Here is a 23161-nt window from a genome sequence, read left to right as displayed (position 1 = left end):
TCTCTCATTTGCCTCATCTGAAAAGATCACGTCGTGTTCTGGTTTTTTAAAAGCCTAACTATTCCATTAGCTTTTTCGTTATAAGAAATTACTTTAAAAAGACTACAACTTAAAACTATTAATAGAAAAACTTAAAACGCAACTACTAGCCTACTGTGTTAGTATTAATATTATTAAGACTTGCGGTATTAACGTGGACTAGTGTGGACCTAGGAAAACCCTTTCCCTATGTACGTGCCTGGAGAAGAAGTAAAAAAACATAAAATTAACCGTCTATTTTTTAAGAAGGCCTCATGGCTAAATAAATTAAATACCCAAGAAATAATGAATTTTGATAACTTAAAATAATTATAGCCTAATCTAACCTCGTTTAGTCAAGGTTAATGTTCAGGGTTTTCGAATTCCCTTAAAACTATTTTAAACTAGACCTACTCTTGCGAAGCTAGAAACAAAAACTTCATGAAGAAAAAAAAAATCTATTTAGATATTTAAATCTAACATAAAATCAAAATAAATAACATACTGAACTCTGGTGGTTTTATGAAAGCCCTTGTTCTTTCCTTTTTGCCTTCCCTGCTAAAATAGCTTCAACAAACAATTTACAATATAGATTAACAGAAGATGGGGAATCATCATTCCCAGGAACGGGATAAGTAATTAAATTAGGATCTGAGTTGGTATCAACAATTCCAATGGATGGGATACCCATTTTGGCACAATCTAAAATAGCTAAATGGTCTCTCATCAACGGGTCCAATGTCGATAATAAAATGCACAAATCTGGTAGTCTTGTGACTCCACCATAAATGTTTGTTGAATTTGTAAACATATTTATCCTCCATTCTCTTGCAAAAGCGAATTCGCCACATTTCCTCGCAGTTTCTTCAACCAGCATTGTGTGTTGGGGATAATGATTTACGAATAAGATAATGCCATCCCTAGAAACATAAAAAAAGTAAGCAATAGGGACAAAAAATAGATCAAGGTTGTAGTATTAGCTTCAACCTTGTTAATAGCCGACCTCGACTTATAGAAACCGAAAATTAAAAAGTATTTTCAAAGATACCGTTTAGTTCAAAAAAGGGTACTTGTTAATTAAACAAAACACGCTCAAGAATTACGCTTAGGTTGGATCTCGGAAAACAGGTTTTATAGCAACAAAGACAAGTGGCGGGTGATAGAATGCATTGGATTTGTATAGTTTTGGCCATATATTTGTAAATTAGGGGGGGGGAGGGCTCTGGTTAGGTTATATTAGATTAGGGGCGCTTTCCAAATACTTTACCCCCCCCCCCCTAATATGCAAATATATAGTCCGAAATATATTATTATATAAACTAATATGAAGGTTATATTTCATTAGGATTAACCTAACTTCACTTCTTGGGTGTTTTTCGTTTAATAACAAGTACCCAAGGAAGTGTCAATCAACGCTGATTTCAAAGTGGTAACTATTATTCAAGTTCAAAATAATAGTAGTTTATAATCGCGAACTTTTAGAGCCTGAAAGACATTGAAAAAAGCAGCGAATCTAAATAAAAAGTGCACCGTTGGAATCGTCACGGCCAAATACTTGACCCACGGTGGAGAATAAAGGATAATCACATATTAATATTCAAATTGATTTTCGAACAAGTCGTGGTAACGAACTATAAGTAAGGAACGACCCGGCTCAATAGTAACCGAAACTCTAAAAACAGAATTTTGATACCAATAGATACATCAAAAGAATCAGATACATCAATAGATACATCAAAAGAAGCCCCCTCCCACGGTCATTTTTTCCCAAAATCACCCGATCAAGATTTTGAGATAGCCATTTTGTTCGGAATGGTCGAAAATATAATAACTATGTCTTGTAGGATGACTTGATCCCCCAAAGTCCTCGGGGGAAGGGCTGAAAGTTATGGACTTTACCCAATGTTTACATAGTATTGGTTATTGGGAAGTATACAGACGTTTTCAGGGGGATTTTTTTTTGTTGTGGGGGGGGGGAAGGGGTCGGGGTTACGTGGGAGGATCTTTACATGGAGGAAGTTTTCAAGGGGGAAGGGACATTGCTATGAAGGGGGCACCAGATTTCCCAGCATTATTTAAAAAAAAGATCAGAAAATAACTAAAAAAAAAGTTTTTCAACTGTAAGTAAGTAGTAACATTAAAACTTAAAACAAAAAGAAATTGTTACGTATATGATTGGGTCCGCCCCCTAGTCAATACTTCGCTCTTTAAGCCAAAGATTTTTAGAACTTTCATAATAGATATTTATTCTAATTATCGGCATTTGTTATTATTTGGTCATTCTTTAATGATTAGAAAAAAATTCTTTCGTTAGCTTACTGTATTTATTATGGAATTGAGGGCGAACCCTCTTATATATGTATTAAAAATATTCGAACTTAAAACTTTGTCGAGTAAGTTAATTGGAAAGTCACGTGAATTTATTACTAATAAAACGTTTGTAAAAAAAATTAAACAATTTTTGAGAAAGCCATTTAACCAAATAAAAGTAAAATGAATATGCAAATTTTGGTTTAGTTATTCATGTACTGTGAGCCAAAATAAAACCTGCATTAATTCAAAAAAGTTCAAAAATTAAATAAAAAAACATTTTTTTTTAACTGAAAGTAAGTTAGACTGTCTCACAACTTTATTTTTTAAAACAATAAAAACTTTAGCGTAAAGAGCGAGGCGCTGAGGAGGGGTTAGCCCCTTTCATATACGGAATAATTTCTGTTCGTTTTAAGTTTTAATGTCACTCCATACTTTCAGTAATTTTTTTTTCTTTTTATTTGTTTAATTTCCCCAAGACACCCTCATATAGAGCAAATGATGGTAGCATAAGACGGAACATTACCTTACTTTAATTTCCGTAGCGTAACATTTCCTTTGATTTTTCAAATATTAAAACGCTAAATAAAAAGCACAATGGGTTGTGATTAATTTTGTCTTATTTTTCCGAAGAGAACAAAATTTGTCACACTACCAAAATTTTTTTTCCAAATTTTACCTAAATAATTATCCAGATATTACCGAGTTTTGCAATTTTTTCAAATTTCAGCATATTAGTTATTACTCCATTACATTAGGGTGACACCTCTCTTTTATGGGAGAAAACAAAACCAAATTTATATGAAACATTAAAAACTAAAACAGAACTAAGCATACAAAAAGCAGGCAAAAGAGTCGTATTCTAAAATGTAATTAAAGAAGAGCGCTGTTAAAACTTAAAAGGAGCAAAAATCATTCTAAATAGGAAATGTGATGTTGGCCCCCTCAAACCTCGCAATATTCAAGTGGCTATCAGCGATTAACTGAAAACTTCCTACAATACAAAAGATGCCCAATCAGTAACTACAAAAGTTTAGTCGCTTTAAGTTCACCTCCTCAGCGAAAAAATCAAAAATCTGTTATTTTACTAAAGTTAGAGCAACCAAAAAAACTTATCAAGTGAGATTTTAGGGAAGCAACGCCACCTCCATTTCTTAGTAATTTTCTCCGTCGCTCTTCTCTTGTTTTTGAAAGGCCTTATTTTCTTAATAAAAAACATAAATAGTAAACTGAAATATAAAATTCTCCCAGCTTACCAAAAGCAAATCGGTATCGTAAACCAGTATTGTCGGTGAATATTTCTCGCGGTCACATTTGAACAAAGAGATGAATTCTTAACAAATTTCGAAATGGACACATTTTGAGACACTTATTTTCGGTATAAAGACCAAATGCATTCGTTGCTCTATACGTACGATCTAACTTAATTTTCATTCTTGAAAGCAAAAATGTTTACACACAAACTCAAAAACATCAGTTTATATTCTTTTTTACATTTAGGAAATATGAAGCGTTGCTCATTCACACTTGACTAAAAAATGGTTGACCAAATTTAGATCTTGTAACGTAGATGGGTTTAGCAGGATAAAAAACAAAAATGAACCTATTTTCTTTCTAAAAATCAACTCCTTTATCATGTCATTGGATCAGAGCTGAAGCTTACTTTTTCCAGTTTCAAATCAAACAAAATATATAGACATGAAAAATTGGAATGCAGTAATTTTATCTTTTAAATGTTAATGTCCTTTTTTAGAAGTTAATAGTTGTTTATCATAGTATTCAATTCAAATTCATTTTTTTTATAAAACTGTCCGAATTAATTCAATCAATACAGCACCAAGTTTCTCAATATTTGATGCAAAGATTATACAAAAATAAAATTTTAATCTATAAGCTTTTTTTAAGGCTAAACTATGACTTTATTATAAAATTGACCAATCATTTTAGAATGAAATAGGTTCCAAGATTCATTTAATAAAAACAGCTTTCATAATTTTGCCTAGACTACAACTAAATTATAATATTTCTTACAACATCAATAAATTACAAGGTGAACGAAATAAGAACAATTAAATAGATCCATAAAAAGGTCGGTGCGGCACTTCAACGGTTCGATTTTATTCCTGCTTCGGGTAGGCAGACGCTTTGTACAAGGAGGTGGCAACAACGATCGATGCTTCTGAATTGCGAAGAGTGAGAGTCCAAACTTGAAGATTAGTTCGTATCTGCGCTCACGGAGAGAGGGAATTTTTAGACTTGAGAGCGGATTAATGACACATCAAATGTGATTTTTGAAGAACGTTATTGCACAGTTTCAATGTCACAACTAAGATATTCAGTGCTCTGCACTGGAGGGCCCCAGATTGGGCATGCATACTCAAGTAATTGGAATAACACAAAATTTTTTAACACTGGGTCTCAATTTCATCTTATGTTAACTCCAATAGCACCTGATACGTAAGTTTAAATGATAAGTCTAATGTAAGTCTAAGACTCAACACGCTTATGCGAAAGACAAAGCCCTAAAACTGTAGAGGTGGGGACATTGCTGAACATACAAAACGGTGCAAAAAAAAAGTAATATCACTTGGGCATACTTTTGTTTAGTTTATTGTCCACTTTAAATCATTTTTGTTTTTTCTTCTTTATTGTAGTCAATGAAAACTGATTTTCATTACTTCTTTTTAAGGCTTTCTTCTGTTTTTTGTTTACTTCCTTTAAAAAAAAAAAAAAAAAAAGTAATCTAAATTCAGGGTGATGCTAAATTAAAAGGTGAAAAAAGTTTCGTTAAAGTTACAAAATTTAAGAATTCCTGAAAAACCTCAAAATTCTTCCTACTATGGAAAACTAAAACTCAGAAAGAGGAAGGGGTGTATACATAAATATGGAGATACTCACTTTTCAATTGATGATTAACTGCACAGATGATACTTGCTTACAAAGTAAAACATAGGCTTTGGGTAATTCCATTAGTAAGAAATAAGAGTAAAAAATAGAAAGCAAGTCTACCTATAAGCTATATGTGCCATAAAATTGAGAGCATCACCGAGAAGATCAGCTGTTTGATTCAGATCAATAATTAGGTGACCAAGTCTTGTTCCATATGTAAAAGGGACCATTTTGGGGTTCAATGTTCCTTCTTTATGACCTGATAAAGAAAACCGATAGCTTTAATAGAAACTTGTGTTTAAAAATTTCGTTTGCTCTTCTTCACATTAAACAAGTGAATATACTTGGAAGCAAGAGTATAGCCAGAAAAGGGATTAAGTTCAATCCCTCGTAAATCACTCAAGAAATCACATTTTAAGAAGTTTTAGCTTTTCATTACACATATTTATTAACTTGTGCTCAGAGGTATATTCATCATGTCATCGATCCTTTCAAGACTTTTCAATTGGTCTGAACAGACATCTGTTGTATTTCAAGCAGCAATAGATCTGAATTGGTGGTACCCCACTCCCATTCAAAATATTTTACCTAATAGCCTACCTGATGTTATTCATTTCACAGGCCCTAGGCCTGTGAAATTTATCCTACAGTCACATGGCATACAGTTTTGTATTTCGGTACTTCCACTATCATTTTTATATTCTAAAACCACAAATTCTAAACTTGGCTATACATGACGCATGAAACAAAGAAGAGAAAACACAACAAAATGAGAAAAAATCAATTAGCAGAGAAAAACAAGGGCAGTGTCAGCCAGTGGAACAATATGAAGCGAAAATAAGCAAATATTTAAAGGAAGGGGAGATCAATCCTGAGCAAAACAAAAAAGTTACGAGAACAAAGATTACGAAAACAAAATATTACGAAAGTTAATTGTATGTACTATATACTAAATTGAAAGCAAAATATTCAGCCGCAAACTATAATTTGTAAAAACTTTTCTTATTTAGATTCTAGCATAGAAAATTACTTTTGCAGAGATGAAACATCATATTTTCAGTTTCCTTTCAAATTAAGAAATGAGCTGCCCTTTTGTTGTTGGCAAAACAATTTACTGTGACGGTTAATCCATATCTATTTACTTTTAATATCTCCATTTCATTGTTATCCTAGTATCTCCTGTTTACTCTATATTTTTTTCACTGCATCCTCTAGTATCAAATTATGGTAACGGTTCTGTTTCTGCTTCAGAAAATAGATTGTAACGTTTCTAGAGTATATAGAATGAGTCATTGAAAGCTTCCAACAAGTAAAGATATTGGCATTTTTCAAACAAGAATTATTTTCAGGGGCGAGGAAAATATGTTAAACAGCAAAAAAAAGTAGGGTGAACTACACGAAATTGTATAAAATTATGGAGAAAACCAGAAAAATATAATTTCAATAGTTTTAGTGTGGCAAGTCACATCCCTCCCCATAAAACCATCAAATAACCAGTATTTTATCCTTTGGGCTCAGTCTTGGCTATCAATATTGTCCTGGCCAACGTCATCTTTCTTTATACAATGCGCAAGCGTCAATAAGTCCCAGTCAATCGCTAATCTGAAAACAATCCCTTGATAATATACAACGGTTCCCTACACTGAGTATTCCCCCATCATCTAATCAGTCAGTAAGCTCCCATCCTTACAAGAGTGTACACTTTTTTGTGTTTCCGTCGCCTGAAAAACTTTGCTACTAGTTGAGAATGAATTAAGCCAACAGAAGCTGACTTTGTTAATAAAAGAACAAATATAAGAGGTAGGAATGAAACAATTATAAGATCAGGTAGTCCATGGATTAAACATTAATGTAAGGATTAATGAGAAGTGACGCCCTTACCTAAGTGAACTCTAGCATTGAAAAGCTCTTCAATATTGACTAGTTTTCTCACACCAAAATAATCATGAAATTTGAGAGGGTCAATTAAAGGCTCTGAAAGAGAAATAAATATCAGATGTCTATATCATAAGAAATTGCATTATGTATACCAAAAGATACAATATTTCAGATTATCTACGGAATTATTTCCATGTCATGCTTAACGTCATTGAAGAAAAAAAGATTATTAAATCAATCATTTAAATGTGAGAATTACATGAAGTTACATAAATAATTAATATAGTAGTGGTTATTAGCATTAAAATTAATAGTATTAATCAGGCACACAATCAGGATTCAATTTTTTTTTTTTGGGGGGGGGGAATACAAATTTGAAAAAATTGAAGGGATTGTAAACAATTTCAGACTTGAACAGAGAATGACCCAATACACTCCCCCTCCCCCGATGTGTGTCAATTAGTCATTTAATTACATCTAATTAAGGCTTGTTAGCATCCAGTAGATGGTTCAACATACTGTAGTAGCACAAAGTAGGGTCCTGAGAACCCTACTTACTAAGACTGCTTTAAAATTTGGTCTCAAATCAACTTTCATCTACAGCATCAATCAACTTTCAGCTATTACATCTATATTAGTTTCCCCTTGCATTCAGCCAAAAATTAGGAAAAAAAGCAGCACCAATTAAATTAAAATTAAAAAAAATGAGGGTGTAAAATGAAAACTTTAACATCACTTATTTTCGGTTATATTCGAGAGGATTATAACATTAAGAGGGCAATTCCTAGCATCAACTAAATCTCATTGTATTTTTTCATCATGTATTTGAATTACCATAGTAAAGATGGCAATACAAAGGATAATTCCATAGAGTAGCGGCATATCACCTCAGTAATTGATGGTAATCCAAGGCTTATTGAAAAATATTGAAAATTCAGAACTCACTTTTATCAATAGCATCTCTCAGTGGTATCTGAATTTGCTCAGCCTGAGTTTGTACCATACGGAAATGATTCTTCAACGCCTGCCATCCTATTTGTCTGATACCTAGAATAATTTGAACTATATTAATTCAAAAACAAACTGAAAGGATTAGTATTTGTGAATAAAAAGAGAAAGGTATTTCAACAGCGAGGGGGGGGAGAGGGGTTATGAGAGTAAAAAGAGCCATCAGGCTTTTTTTATGCTGGAACTTTTTTCTTGAAAATTTTAGAAGGTGTCAGAAAGGCAAATCTAGAAAATTTCTGATATTCTTTGGTCTACTTGAAATTAGCCTTCTTGACTTCACATCATTATTGTTTATATAAATCCAATTCCATTCAATCATGCTAAACGATCCTGGAAGACAATATGATGCAGCTGAAGTGTAATACAACATAAATCTTAGATTCTTGGTTCAGTTATTTCAGCCTAGCTCATCTCAAGTGATTTTCTATGGGTGAAAAGAGATAAATAACTGACCAAAAAAATTGGATAAGGCAGCGGCGAAGGAACGAATGTGCACAATAAGTTTTCTATGCAATATCTTTAACTTTGAAATTATATTAGAAACGCCCAAATTACTCGAAAATGCGATTTTATCCAATGTGGAGGATAAACAAAAGTTTAAAATAATTTATGCAGATTTCATTTAAGTTACCATCCTTAAGAGAAGTAAAAGGACATCAAATAGCAAGGACAGAATTATCACAGAAGGTCAACTTAAGTTTGGTCACAGAAATTACTTTCCTTGGTTTAGAACAATCTTTTGATAGCCAGCCAGGATTTTTTGTTATTTTTTTTCTAACTATAATGTTGGCAACCACTGGCTGACACAAGCTGGAAAACTGTTTGAAGGCTTAGTTGATATTAAGTCACTATAAATGCAATCTACAAGAAGAACAGCGAAATTATAGGGGAGACTGATATATGCAGGGACGGGGTATAAGGTGGAACATAGTACCTATCTGCCATCTAGCATTTTTTTACAAATTCAATACAGTCGCCTAGTATAGTTCATTCAATGGTGAACATGACAGTTCTATCATTTTGGTAAGTTGCTATTTTTGTTTTTGAGAAAATAGACTTCCAAGTTTTGGCTATACCCCCCAAAATAATATTCGGGCAATAGTTTTTTGTGTTTTATTTTTTAATGGTTTGCAGAAACTGTGTGTTTAAGACAGCAAACAAAAGCTAAAACATCAGGCCATCTTGCTTGTGTGGCTATCTTGCAAAAAACATGCAACAGTAAAAAAAAATCGGACACAATTTGCAAGTAGAGGTCGCATGGTATATACCGGGACAAGGACAAGTGGTATGTAGCGGGACATGATATGCTACATGTTGGAACCTTCAGCTCTTGTTTTTTAAGATAAAAGTTGTTTCTTTTTCTCTTTTTTGGTTCGTAATTATCCCCTTTCCTCTTTGTGACAATCTTTAATTTTCTCTTAGTAGCGGTAACACCATTTTCTTTTTCTTTTGTATACGCAGTTAAAGTCAAAAATTGTAACTACGTAATTCTACGGGTGAGTCAATTTTGGTCGAAACTGACGGGGAGAGAAAGGGGTAATGAAGTTAATTTAATTCAGTTGATGTTGCAACTGGTAAGGGCATGGATTGGCTGGAAAGAGCATGTTTGAGAACAGAATCCACTCGTAGTCCATGGGCGGCTTGGTTATTCTAGGAGCAAGGTTTCGTAATTATCATCAGTTCTTATATTGAGTTCAGAGAATAGGCCTACAGTAAGAGTTCTTCTCTCTCTCTCTCTCTTACATGTGCGTGGCATGCTTGTGACTATGATTGGAACCATATCTGTCAGCGGGTAGTACCTTCCCCCCTACCTTATATTCCCACGCAAGAAATTTCAACCTCGCATGCTGACTCGTGCTCCTGCTAACTCTGCTGAAGAAGCTTTGCCTTCCGGATGGGTAAACCAAGAATTGTTTCTGGAATATCTCAAACATTTCAAGACTTACTCACATGCTTCCCCTGAAAGCCTGAAGCTTCTGATAATGGACAACCACAAGTCCCACATTTTTTATGCTTCTAACCTCTGCTGTAACTGACAGACCTGTGCCTGATGCTTTGGATTCAGTTGAAACTGGAAACCCCAATTACAAGTGGGCCTGAACAATCCTCTACACCCATTTTAGTTGCTGTGACGCCAGAACAAGTTCGGTCATATACTAAAGCCAAGCCACGTGTACTGAGTGGCAGAGATAGGAAGAAAGGCTCTACAAATATACTTACTGACAGTCCTGTGAAAACACAGATTGAAGAACTAGAAGCCGAAAAAAAAGATAATAAATCACGGGGTGGTGAGGCTAGAAGAAAAGTTGGAAGTGTTGGAAGAACTGGAAAAGCAAAAAAAGAAAAAAAAACAAAAGAGCTATTTGTGGATTTAGAAGGAAGTGATGATGAAAAAATGATTCTTGATGATGACAGTGATGACTCAATGAAACTAGGCAAATTGGAAGATGAAAGTGAGAAAGAGGAAGAGGTTTTTGACAGTGTCTCTACAGGAGATTTTGTTAAAGTTGTTTACAAAGGTGAGTACATTCCTGGGTCTGTCCAAGAGAAAAAAGAGAGCAGTGTCGGAGTGAGTGTCATGTGCATGGCCAGTCTAAGAAAGTTGAAGTGGCCGGATCAAGAAGACTCAGTATTGTATCCAACGGAAGACATTTTGAAAAAGTTATCGCCTCCTACCCCAGCACCCAGTACAGCTTCCAGAGCAGCGTCAAACTTTTTATTTGCAGACTGGTAGTCTAGTCTTGTGCCTAAGATACTTTTGAAGTCGAAGTTTTAATAAAGTTTTTATATGACGAATAGTCAAAGTTTTCTACCAATACATGAATCTTTTTAATTATGTCCCAGAGTATACTACCTCGTGTCCCAAGATATACCACCCCCTGGTACTTAGTGGGACAAATGGTATAAGCAGGGACAAACCCCCTTTTTTCTTCTAGCTATACAAGAAAAATCTGGAAAAATCATAGTTTATGCAGCAGTTCTGGAGCTTTCTTTTGAGCCATGAACCATTTTTCTACTCTAATGTTAACCATACATTTTGGAGGTTTTCCAAAATCCCTCCCTGCATATACCATTCTCCCCTAAGAGTGAGCGGTTTGCTCCAGAGAACCAAGTTATTACCTTAAATTGCATGTCCAGCAAGATAAGGCAGTGATGAGCCTCCTGTAGAACATCTCACTGGTGGTATGAAATGACTAGGGTTTGGCCTCGAGGTTAGCCTACACTCTGCATTGGCCAAGTCCTGGTCAACTCCGTTCTTGAATGCATGTATGGTTTGGGACTGGATGGTGGCTTTGGAGAGGCTGTTCTAGTAAGGGACAGCTTGTACAGAGAAGAATTCCTGATACTCACGTCAATGGCAACAGGGGACTTGCATCTTCTTTATGTGACCTCTTGTCATACTTGCATGGGATGAGGAGAAAACATGAATTAAGAGGCGGTTTTCTAGCAGTTTGCATGTAGCAATTGTGTCTTCTCTCTTTTTTTGATAGACTGGGGTGGGGAGTTTGAGGGATACAAGGGGTTCCTCATATGTCTTGTCTTGCAAAGCTGGTATGAGCTTTGTTGCTTGCCTTTGGACAAGCAATCAAAGAATTTATATAACTAGTTAAAAGGCAACCAACTGAAAGTTGTGTGGATCTGTTCATACATTAGAAAATCACAACATATTTAGTCACACTTATCAAAGTTCATATAGCATCACAATGAACAATTTCATTTAATTCAGTTTGACAATGGTCATTATGACAATGACAATGGTGCAACAGTGACAGGTTTTGAGAGTAACCAAATGTGACAGTAGTAATTATGACAGGTGTGCTATGACAATGACAGATTATGGCAATAGTAATTACAACAGGTGTACCTTGTTTTGGGAGAAAACCAAAAGCACAGAGACTGTCTGAGATTATAATAGTTAGCCTATAACCTAACAATAGGACAATGTTAGGGGAGAAATTCACATTTATATAAATTACAAGATCTCAGGTAGAAGTAGAGTAATATTATTAGTGAATGTTAATGCCGAGGTTGGCACAAATAGGGATAGATGGTATTTTTAGCTCAGAAAGGCTTGGAGGGAAAATAGCAATGACAATAGACTGCTACAATTTTTGTAGGTCCAATAGCCCAGTTACAACCACAGTTTATATAATTAGCAGTATGATCATTCTCTATCTCTCCCATTATAAAAACCCGGACAGGGGTGCGAGTGCTCCGGAGAACGTTTTTGCAGATAGAAACATAGGCGTTATCAGATCTTTTCGCGGGTAGACAAGTCAGATTTCTCTTGGACGCGAAACTTGGCTTCAACGTTGGAACACTAATTTTGAAGAAACTAATTTTAAATTAATTTATTCCAATACATACATGAAAATCGGTAGTTAGTAGTGTAATGTTATTATTAGATGTTTTTAGGAATTAAAAACAGGTTTCGAAGTCTCAAGTTGGTTTCAAAGGCATTTTGAGAAAGTTTCTGCCAAAATACGTGTTCCAGGGTAATTGGACCGCTAATGGCAGATCAAATGAGAGGAGTTGTTTGTACGCGCCGATATAAATATAAATATATATATATATATATATATATATATATATATATATATATATATATATATATATATATATACTACGAAAACTTTACGAAAAAGAAAGTTTTTTTTAAAGAATAGTAAAGGCCATATTAAACTTAAGATCAGTAGAAATAGAAGCCTACAATAATTCAAACTCAAAACGACCAGTATTATTAAAGAATAAAAAAGGAAAGGAGAATAATTGGTATGGCGGTAACACTGCATATAAATTTATATGAATGTATAAATATGAATATGAATGAATATTATATGTATATGTGTGAATATTGTATAATATAATGAATATTATATGAATATGAATATTATATGAATGGTAAACAAACTGGAAGAATATTCTATAATAGGAGCTTTTCTAGCATAAAGCCCCGTAAAATTTTGGATCTGCCACTAAAATGTGTGATGTCCTTAAATTTTCTGAAAATTCCCTAAGAATTTTACGAAAAACAATTCTTAACAGACGTTTGGCATTTTCTTGGATAGGGCTATTGTGGCAACTTTTACCACAACAACCAATAATTAGAACTCAAGTCCTAAAATTGTTCTCAATCAGGAACCCTTATTGCTATCTAAATTCAGAAAGTGCAAAGATTTTCAAACAGAGGTGTTTATTGTTTAAAGTTCAGGAAAGGTCTGTCCATTTCATATGAAAACATTGAATGAAAACAAAACTAGTTTTATCTAGGCTATCCGCCAAAACAGGTAACTAGATTTTTCAAATATCATAGGAACTACAATCTGAGAAAATAAATATCACGACGTGAAAAAAAAAATGATAAACTATCCAGTTGCGGATCCAGAGGGGGGGCGAGGGTTACCCCCCTAAAGTAGTCTAAAGTAGTGTAATTTACCTAATTAACGCAAGTTTGCGTTAATTAAACTTGCTCCTAACGTAAGTTTGTCAGATCAACCTCTTTTGTGCCCCCCCCCCCAAAAAATCCTGGATCCGCCCCTGAAACCATCACACCTACCCCACCAGTTATTAGAAGAAAAAAAAATTCCTTATTTTCACAAATTTCATCAACCCCCCGCCCCCGTTTTTATAAAATCCTAAAAAGTCCGATAAGTTGAGTACACGTAAAAAAAATATAAAGTAATAATTTTTATATAAATTAATTAATACCTGTTAGATGGTACGCTTGCAAAACACTTGGCTGGCTCACCAAGTTTTTTTCTGCTTTCGCAATTACGAATAATGCACTTGGTAACCATTTCTCAGTGATTGACGATAACAGACTAATCCGCTAAGGCAGAAACAAGTGGGAGGAGCTTTTTGTTCGCACCCGGAGACCGAAGACCAGAAATTATCTGCGATAAGCTTACTGTCTATAAACTGTGGTTACAACTAATACAGTATTTAGTCATAGAAAACCTCCACAAGTTAACTTTTTACTCATATGTAGTGGCGGATCCAGGGGGCGGGGACACTAACATAGTCTAAAGTAGTGTAATTTACTTATTTTAGCGCAAATTTGGGTTAATTAAACTTGCTCCTAACACAAGTTTATTGGATCAACCTATTTTGCCCCCCCCCTAAAAAAAAATCCTGGATCTGCCCCTGCTCATATGATGTAAGACATCCAACCTTATAGACTAGTTATTACAAAGTGAAGACTGGCAGGATCAATATGATACTTCTTAAACTAGGAGATGCTGTAGATGCATTTTAAGAGAAGAATAGTTTGTTTTTTTTCTGGAAGAGGAGAGGATGCAAAATAACTTGAGTTGATCAACACAACAGCAACACTAAGAAATTTATAAATAAATTTCTTGTGAATTATTGTCTCGATTTATCAGTAGTTGTATCGAACCAATCATGCTCAAAATCCTCCTCAGGGCCATACTGTGGTGTTTCTTTTGTGGATGGTGAAGTTTTCCCCACAGTAGAGTGCAGATGGTCTGGTATCATAGTACTATCCTTTCCTGTTTTAGCCTAAAGCTTATTCCAATAGGCAATGCAAAGAACTCCCCCTAAAAAAAAGTCCCCCCAGATCCAACCCCAAATACTAATGAAATTGATCCATTTCTGCCCCATCTTGGCTGGTCAAACTCTCTATCACAAAGCTCACATGAAAGGTAAAATTCTGAGAATAGGACAATGATCAGTGTTGGAGCTAATGTCACTATAGATGATAATGGCTTTCAAGAGGTCCTTTCCAGGAGCTCCAAAAAAAGGAAAAAAACGCCCCCAATCAAAAGTATTTCCCCTCCCCCTTCCCAAGATTATCCTTCCCAAAAACTTGGGAATTTACCTCAAAATTTTTACCAATACCCCCTTTGAGATAACAGAGATTACTACAATAATGGTTGCAATTTTCAAATTGTTATAATCAATGTTTTCTCTTAACATTAACCGTAATGGATCTTTGCTAATAGCTGTCCAATATCAGCAATCAGCAGATATAATGATTAATCTAAAATCTCTTCTGAATACCCCAATTAATTCATCTAAATGGAACCCAAAACAATCCCCAACAAATATAGTAGCATATAATGTTCCCCTAGAAATACCAATTCAGGAGTTAAAAGAAGGGCTCTCAGATGGGGCTGGTAACACAATCCCTGTAGAAGATGTCACTCAACTGGGTAAACCCAACTCTAATGGATTAAAAACAAGTGGATCTTTCTTATTTACACTGAAGGAAAAATTGATATCCCAGAAAAGTTATTCCTATTTCAGCAAATCCAGCTGCACAAGGAATACAAACCAAAGCCTATCCAGGGTCAGAAGTGTCTGAAACTGGGACACACAACAAATAAATGCAATGAAATTCTCCTAGCCTGTAGCAATTGTAAAAGGTCCCATCCTAAAGAGTTGACAACTTGCAAAATCACTCAGCCTACATGTATCAATTGTAAAGGCCCACATGAGTCTACCAATAAATCACAATGCCCTGCATATAAGAAAAGAGCACTAACACTCCAAACAGCAACAGAGAAGGCCATTCCATATCCTTTTGCAGCTATGAAAGCAAATGCTGCCCAAACACCACCAAATAAAACCTATATTGAAATTAAATAGAACTCCCAAGTCAAACACTCCCAATGCATCAAGTACCCCTTACAAAACACCATCCTTTAAGCCCCCTAGCTCACATCTGTATCAGAAAGAATCAACAAGCCAACAAGGCTCCTTGCCTAGTGAGATGAGGTCGGCGTGGCACCCCCTCCCAAGAAAAAACAAACCAGAAACACTACCAGGAATTGATCCCTTAACTGACAAACTGGATGCACAACCAAACATGCAAACACCAAATATATGCTTATTCATTCTAAACTGTAATGCAGTTCAGGCCATGAATATACAAAAACAACAGAAAACAAAAATCATTACTGAATTGGCAAAAATCTACATCCCTAATCATATGCTCATTCAAGCAAAAAAATATCTTGCTCTACTATTAACAAAGCTGAACATTGATACACAGTCACATGAAAATTAAATCAACAACACAACACATATCAATACTCCAGTGGAACATAAGATTACTTACAGAAAAAAAAATCTAAATGAACTAATATCTTTTATGAATAATAATTCCATTGAAATTGCTTGTCTCCAGAAAACTCATTTAAACCAAAATCAACAAATTAAGTCTCTGGTATATACTATCCTGAGAAAGGATAGATCATCAGAGAGAAAAGGTGGAGTAGCCTTAATGATTAATAATAATCTAAAATTCTGTGGCATCAACTTTCCAGATTTTGTAAATGATGTTGATGCAATTGGTATCAGTGTTTGGCTGAATAATACAAAAACTTACATAATAAGCTTTTACAACCCTAATGGCCAAACTACAGATGCCATGGATTTCTTCAGATATATAAATATTTCTAATATGTTGAAAAATATAATTATTTGTGGAGACTTTAATGCCCACAGCCTTTTGTGGGGGAATAAACCAGCAAATAAAGCTGGTAAGTTCACTGAGCATATGACTTAAAATAATATTGATTTAGCTGTTGCTACCCCTCCAAACCTGAATACATATTTCAACCCCAAAAGTGACAGTTTCTCTACAATTGACCTACAAATTGTGTAATTAAATATTTTGAATAAAATTTATATAAATAAAATTGATAGTCTATGTACTGACCACTTTGCCATAGTTTGCTCTCTAAACAAACCTGCTGAAACTCTATCACATACCTCCAAATATGTCAACACTAAAGCAAATTGGCCTACGTTCCAAAATAAGCTAAATGATGAAATTATAAGTTTCACTAAAAATTCATGCATTTACAACGCAACAGTTGACACAAAAGCTGAAATCTTGGCATCTTTACTAATAAATACAGCTAATCATGCTATCCCCAGGACTACACCCAGGAAAATATTCCCAAAACACATTCCCAAAGCATGGTGGACAAATGAGTGCCAAAATAAATGGAGAACAAAAAGGCAGATAGGAGAACATTCCTAAAAAAACCATCGCCTACCACATATTTAAAAAATTACAAGGAGAGCCTAATCTAAAAGGAGTATAATAAATTCTAAATATAACTACTGAATTAATTTTGTAAGTAATCTCTCCAGAGAAACAAATGAGCCAACTATACATAAACTCATAAGCCATATCCATGGGGAAAACACTTCCCCCATTCCCCTCCTGTATAAACTTACACATAATAATAAACACGATGATTATGATAACGAGAAAGCTAAGCTGTTTGCCACTCTTTTTGTTAATAAGCTAACATCAAATAATTGCAGTAAAACATCCCCAATTCCTATGAACCCAAGTTACCAACCTCGCCCAGGATCTGAGTATATAACCAGCCCATTTTCAATCCAGAAAATGAACTATGCAATACATCTTATTAGGACCAAAACTAGCGGCAGCTATAACAATATACACTCTAGATGGATAAAGAATCTCACCCCTTCATACAAACAGGAACTTCTAAATTATTATAATCATGCTTTGGCTTCATCTACATTCCCCAATATCTGGAAATGTTTGTCCCTCCTACCAATCCTAAAGAAAAATAAACCCAAAAATAACCCTGAGTCTTATAGGCCCATAATGATTAATCCTGTGATGGGGAAAATAATGGAGAAAATGATTTATTATCGACTCCTCTGGTTTGTTCAAAAAAATAATATGATCCCTCCCACTCAAACTGGCTTCAGGAAACACCATTTCTCAACAGATGCTTTCATATTATTAACAAATGCAATAAATGAATCATTCTCAAAAAATAATGTCCTAGTTGCAGCTTTCCTATATTTTGAAGGGGCATATGACAATGTGAACCACCAAATCCTCTTAAATAAACTTGCAAACCTTGGACTACACCCTAAGCTAGTATCTTTTATAAAAATCTTTCATAGAATTGCGAAATTTCATTGTTTGTGTAGGTTCAGCCTATTCACCTTAAAAGACAATAATCAAAGGCCTTCCTCAGGGAGCAGTTCTCAGCTGCCTCCTCTTTGCCCTATATATCTTGGGAATGAACCTACCCCACACGAGTCTACAATATGCTGATGATCTGGTACTATGGTCATCTGGCAACACCTTTGACATTGCACAGTCAAAGCTGCAAAAGTCACTTTTCCAATTTGAAAATTTTTCTCAACATTCAGATTTACCCATTACACCTACAAAGTAAAAAATAATCCAATTTCACCAAAAGCCAAATCATGTTAAAGCAATACTAACTCTAAATGGAACAACTATTCCAAAAGATAATCATATCAACTACCTAGGTCTCATGCTTGAACAAAAACTTAATTTCCACCTCCACATTTCAAACACAATAAAGAAATGCTATAGAAGAACAAGTATACTAAAAAGACTTCTTTCCACACCCTGGGGCTGTAAGGAGAAAACCTTACTCCAGTTTTATAAATCACATTTAAGACCCTATATTGACTATGGGCTCAGCATCTATGGTGCCTGTGAAAAGAACCAGATGCAGAAAAATTGAAACAATACAAAATGATATAATATGCCTCATATTTGGTCTTAGGAAACCCACAAGCACCAAGTTTCTGCTTATGGAGAGTGGATTAACAACAATAAGGGAGAGACTTAGCTTTCTCTTGAAAAAACATCTTACAAAAATTGAATTAAATAGCTCACACACCCTACATAATTGGTTAAGAAATCCGGCCATGTATAGAGGCATTGCAGATGAGTATACCAATATTCAGAAGAAGTTCCCTGTACCCACAAAGTCTATTGCACCTACTTTCCCCCAATCCCCTCCATGGAATTGGTCAATCCCCATAATAAATACCAATTTCTAAAAGTGAACTAAAGATTTAACCCCCATTGCTTTTATCCAGAATGCTGAACTTAATACAATTACTTATAAAAACCATTTCCAAATATTTGTTGATGGGTCCAAAATGAATGAGAAGGTAGCAAGTGGTGCTTTCCTTCCTCACCTGAAAATTGCAATGGGTGAGAGATTGTATAATAATGTATCTATAATGTCTACAGAGTTAATTGCCATAATCATAGCATTAGAACACCTTATGGAAAACCAACCTTTGATTGCTAACTGTAATAATATTATAGTTTATTCCGACTCTTTATCAAGCCTTGAGTTGCTGTCTTCAGCTCCTCAGTATAAGTTGGATATTGACACTTATCATTGTCTTAGTATTATAAATAATCTTGCTTCAAGTGGCATAAGAACTTATCTTCAGTATATTCCTTGCCACTCTGGTATAAGTGGTAATCATCAGGTTGATGAAATAGCAAAAAATGCTATAAATATTGACCAGCCAAGTGGGAGACCAATCCCCATTAGAGATGTTTACTGATGGAGCCTATCAGATATTATGTTTAATAAAAATAATCCTATCCTTTCCCCCTTTCCCAATATGTATTTTTCTAAAATTTATCATAGAATTCGTTTTGGAGCAAATGGACTAAATTTTTTTGCATTCTCGTACCAGTTTCTTAATTCAAGTGGTTCAGTTCCCCTGTCCCCTCTTTGCACGTATTGTAATATGAATAATGAAACAATTGACCACTGCCTATTTGAATGTAATATGCTGATGTCTGCTTAACTTACCTTGTTTTGTAAACTATTAAAATGCTTCAAACACCACAAAATCTCACTATCAGCCAAGAGCCTAGCCAACTATACCTGCACACAGAGCATAGAAATCGACATCTATCATCTTATATTTGAACTCCTTGAGTCAAAAGATCAACTGAAAGATATCTGAGGATATCTAATAAATAACAGGCAACCAAGCCAGTAGCTCTGTAGCCCACAGAGTGAGGCAAAGGAAAAGGGCTAAATAGTATCTACTGAAAAGTTTGCCTGCTGTGAAATAGAAGAAGAAGAAAAAGGATGCATTGACCAAATTGTTACTCTTAGATAAACATTTGATAAGTATATTAACCAAAACTGTATGTTCCTGTAATAGCATAATAATTGTAGGTATGATATGATTTGGAGCTAATAGGCTTGATATTGTCTGTGCATGATTTCCACTTTTGTTGGCAGAGGAGCAACACCAAATGTAAAACTATGTTGGGACCAAAATTCTAAAAATTACTTTGTAAAGAATATTAATACTTAATTATCTCATTCCTAAGAGCACATTGGTTTAGTTTACTCCCTTCCCCTCTAATGGATGAAAATAAAGCCCACTATATTTTACAATAGCATAACTCCTTTCTTAGCATTTGCTATAAACATAGTCTGAAGATGTATAGTGGGCTGTATATTTATCCCTCAGAATGGAGGGAAAGTGAAGCAATGCAATTTCAGGAATAAGTACCCAGTATGAACCTTAATTTTGCTTCAAAGTGCAAATTAAGGTAATTAAGTACCATAAGTATTTATGATTGTTTTATGTAAAAATTGAGTTTTTTCTATTACTTAGCTAGGTAGAACTTGAACACCACACAGCACATTGTTTTCTGCTCTTTCCAAAAGTTCTAATCACTTCTATTGCAAATTTTATTTGAGCCCCTAAAGAAACCCATAAAGTGACTGCTTATTTTTTTATTGAACAATAGAAAAAAAATTACCAAAAATTCTGAGAAGTAGTGTACTTCAATACAAATGTAAATACTTATATCAATAATCAAAAAAGTAAATTACTTCACTTACCCCCCCCCCTTGATAGATCAATATAATAAACACAATAAATATTCATGCTAAATATTTTTTAGAATAACACAACTCTTTTCTTCACATTGATTGATTAGTGTGTAAAGGAAAATAATGTAGAAGAAAGAATGCTATGGTATTTAAAAATATAGTTAATGTATATAGGCTTGAGTTAAGTGTATATTTATCCATTACAGGGGGGGAGGTAAAGTGAAGCAATACACTTTTAGGAATGAGATAAGTAAGTGTATTTGTGCATTATAGCAACCACACTGTTGTTCTTGATTTGCTTAAAACTTGCTTCTCTGTTTCCACTCGGAGACAATCAGCTTAGCCTGAGTGAGATAAACTACTATGCAGGTATGTTTAAGTATGGTAAATAGTTAATATATAGAGTTGGTTAGGTTAGGTATTTAATGCAATGCATTATAGCCAGCCTGCTTTCCATAATTTTGGCATATTACATTATGATTAACCTAACTTCACTTGTTGAGTGTGGTCAGTATAATACATAAGTACCTAAGTAAGTACTTTTGATCATTTTAAGGCTGTTTGCAGAATTTCTGGTAACAATTTTTCTAATAAGGAACAATTTGTAATGTTAAGGGTTCAAAATAAAACTTACAGCAGAAGCAACATGTATATTTAGAAAGAACATAAAAAGCAGCATCAACCAGTGGTGTAAAACTCAGAGGGGGGGGGGGGTAGATATATTTTGTAAACTTTAATCAGAACAGGAACAGTGCCTCTTACTAGGATATCATATCCTGTTGTGGCACTCTCTAATCTTGGCTCAACACAGTGCACCTTGTGCACAAAGTCATATCACTTTTGTGTGTTATGTATATTAAGGGGAGGCAATTATGAATAAATACATAGCCTACACTCTTCTATTACTGACATAGGGAGTAGGGAAACACACTACCTGATACCTTTTTATGCTACTTCTAAACATAATAATTGTTTCACTTTCAATTACCTTAATTACCTTAATTTGCACTTCTGAGCAATGAAAGTAAAATGGTTCATTTTAGACAACTAGGGAGAAGTAAATCTAAGGGATACCACTTGATGCCTTTTTTATGCTTTTTACAAATATAATAATCATTTTGGTTGGAAATGAATTTTAGCCCCACCCCTAAATATACCAATTCATGGTATATATTTGCACATTAGAGGGGTGGGGGTAATTTTATGGTAAAGTTCTACCAAATCATATTATTGAGTTATAACTAAAGTGAATATAACACTTGATGCCTTTTTTTGCTGATTACAAATATAATAATAATTTCTATTGGAAATGAATTTCAGCCCCCCCCCCCCTAGGCCTATATATGCCAATTCAGGGTTAGGTTAGGTATATATAGGGGGGGGGGGCTGAAATTCATTTCAGATAGAAACAATTATTATATTCATTATCAGCATAAAAAATGCATCAAATGGTGTATTCACTTTAGTCCTAACTCAATAATATGATTGGGTAGAACTTTACCAATTTTATTTCTAATGTAAATGAGAGGTAAGTTTAAACTTCCCCCCCTCACCCCCTAATGTGCAAATATATACCCTGAATTGGTATATATAGGGGTGGGGCAAAATTCATTTCCGACAAAAATGATTATTATATTTGTAAAGAGCATGATAAAGGCATCAAGTGGTATAGGCTATTTACTTTAGGCCTAGCTGTAACTCAATAATGTGATTTGGTAAATATTCCCCCCCCTTCATGGTCAAATGCATAGGCTAGCCTATATTATTCATGAGTTTTCTTGTTGCTTGTTTACCATTAAATTGATCTAAAAAAAAGAATCCCATAGGCTATGAAAAAACATTCCTTATAGGCTTAAATAATTTAGGTAGCCTATGTATTTGACCATCAGGGGTAAATTAATGCAATGTGCTTTGAAAATATTAGCCTATAAGTAATTTAAAAAAAATTAGGCTACAGTAGTTTTAGAAATTTACAATATTTTCTTTAAAGATATAAAACACTAAATCTATACTATGCTGGTGGGGGGAATGCGGTAATTTTTTTCCCTAATAGAACAAACATAAAAATGTAATTTAAGGGTAGGCCACTTTTCTTTATTTAACATGCTGCCTTTAGAAGTGGTCAACCACCAAAGTGAACCTTACTCTTCATTTTTCAGCTTTAGACAATTTTGTGACTTTCTCTATTTGGCTAAGAAGCAAATTTATTCTTGAGTGACATCTACCTATTAGCTCAAATCGCACTTGCCAACAACAAGGCAGGAGTAATCCTCCCAAAGAACATCACTGGGTGGGCAATCTTGTGGTGGTACTATCTTTGTGTACTCAAATGTATTCCAGGTAAATTTTCACTCCAGGTCCATCCACTCATCATCCACTAACTTCTTGAATGCTTCAAT

General features: G+C 34.4%; 1 protein-coding gene across 1 annotated transcript; it reads right to left on the bottom strand.

Annotated features, from left to right (window-relative positions):
• Positions 1-454: 454 nt before the first annotated feature.
• On the bottom strand, positions 455-22953 carry mRpS2 (mitochondrial ribosomal protein S2). Its single transcript, XM_089106474.1, has 5 exons — positions 22908-22953; positions 8041-8142; positions 7099-7191; positions 5338-5476; positions 455-938 (listed from the first exon to the last, which is right to left on the bottom strand). Exons 1-5 carry the CDS (start codon positions 22912-22914, stop codon positions 539-541), a joined length of 741 nt encoding a protein of 246 aa, XP_088962600.1. The 5' UTR covers positions 22915-22953; the 3' UTR covers positions 455-538.
• Between the last annotated feature and the right edge of the window lie 208 nt (positions 22954-23161).

The sequence above is a fragment of the Artemia sp. Qi Xiang Cuo genome, chromosome 20 (genome assembly GCF_049724085.1).
Source record: "Artemia sp. Qi Xiang Cuo chromosome 20, ASM4972408v1, whole genome shotgun sequence".
NCBI classification, from domain to species: Eukaryota; Metazoa; Arthropoda; class Branchiopoda; order Anostraca; family Artemiidae; genus Artemia; species Artemia sp. Qi Xiang Cuo.
This window is presented reverse-complemented; position numbering and strand designations above follow the sequence as displayed.

What these genes read in the sequence shown, in the direction of transcription:
- mRpS2 (XM_089106474.1), bottom strand. An exon ending in GAGAGATGCTATTGATAAAA is followed by an intron (nt 7,192 to 8,040) that starts GTGAGTTCTGAA and finishes TTTCTCTTTCAG; the next exon opens with AGCCTTTAATTGACCCTCTC. An exon ending in CAATGCTAGAGTTCACTTAG is followed by an intron (nt 5,477 to 7,098) that starts GTAAGGGCGTCA and finishes TTTCTTTATCAG; the next exon opens with GTCATAAAGAAGGAACATTG.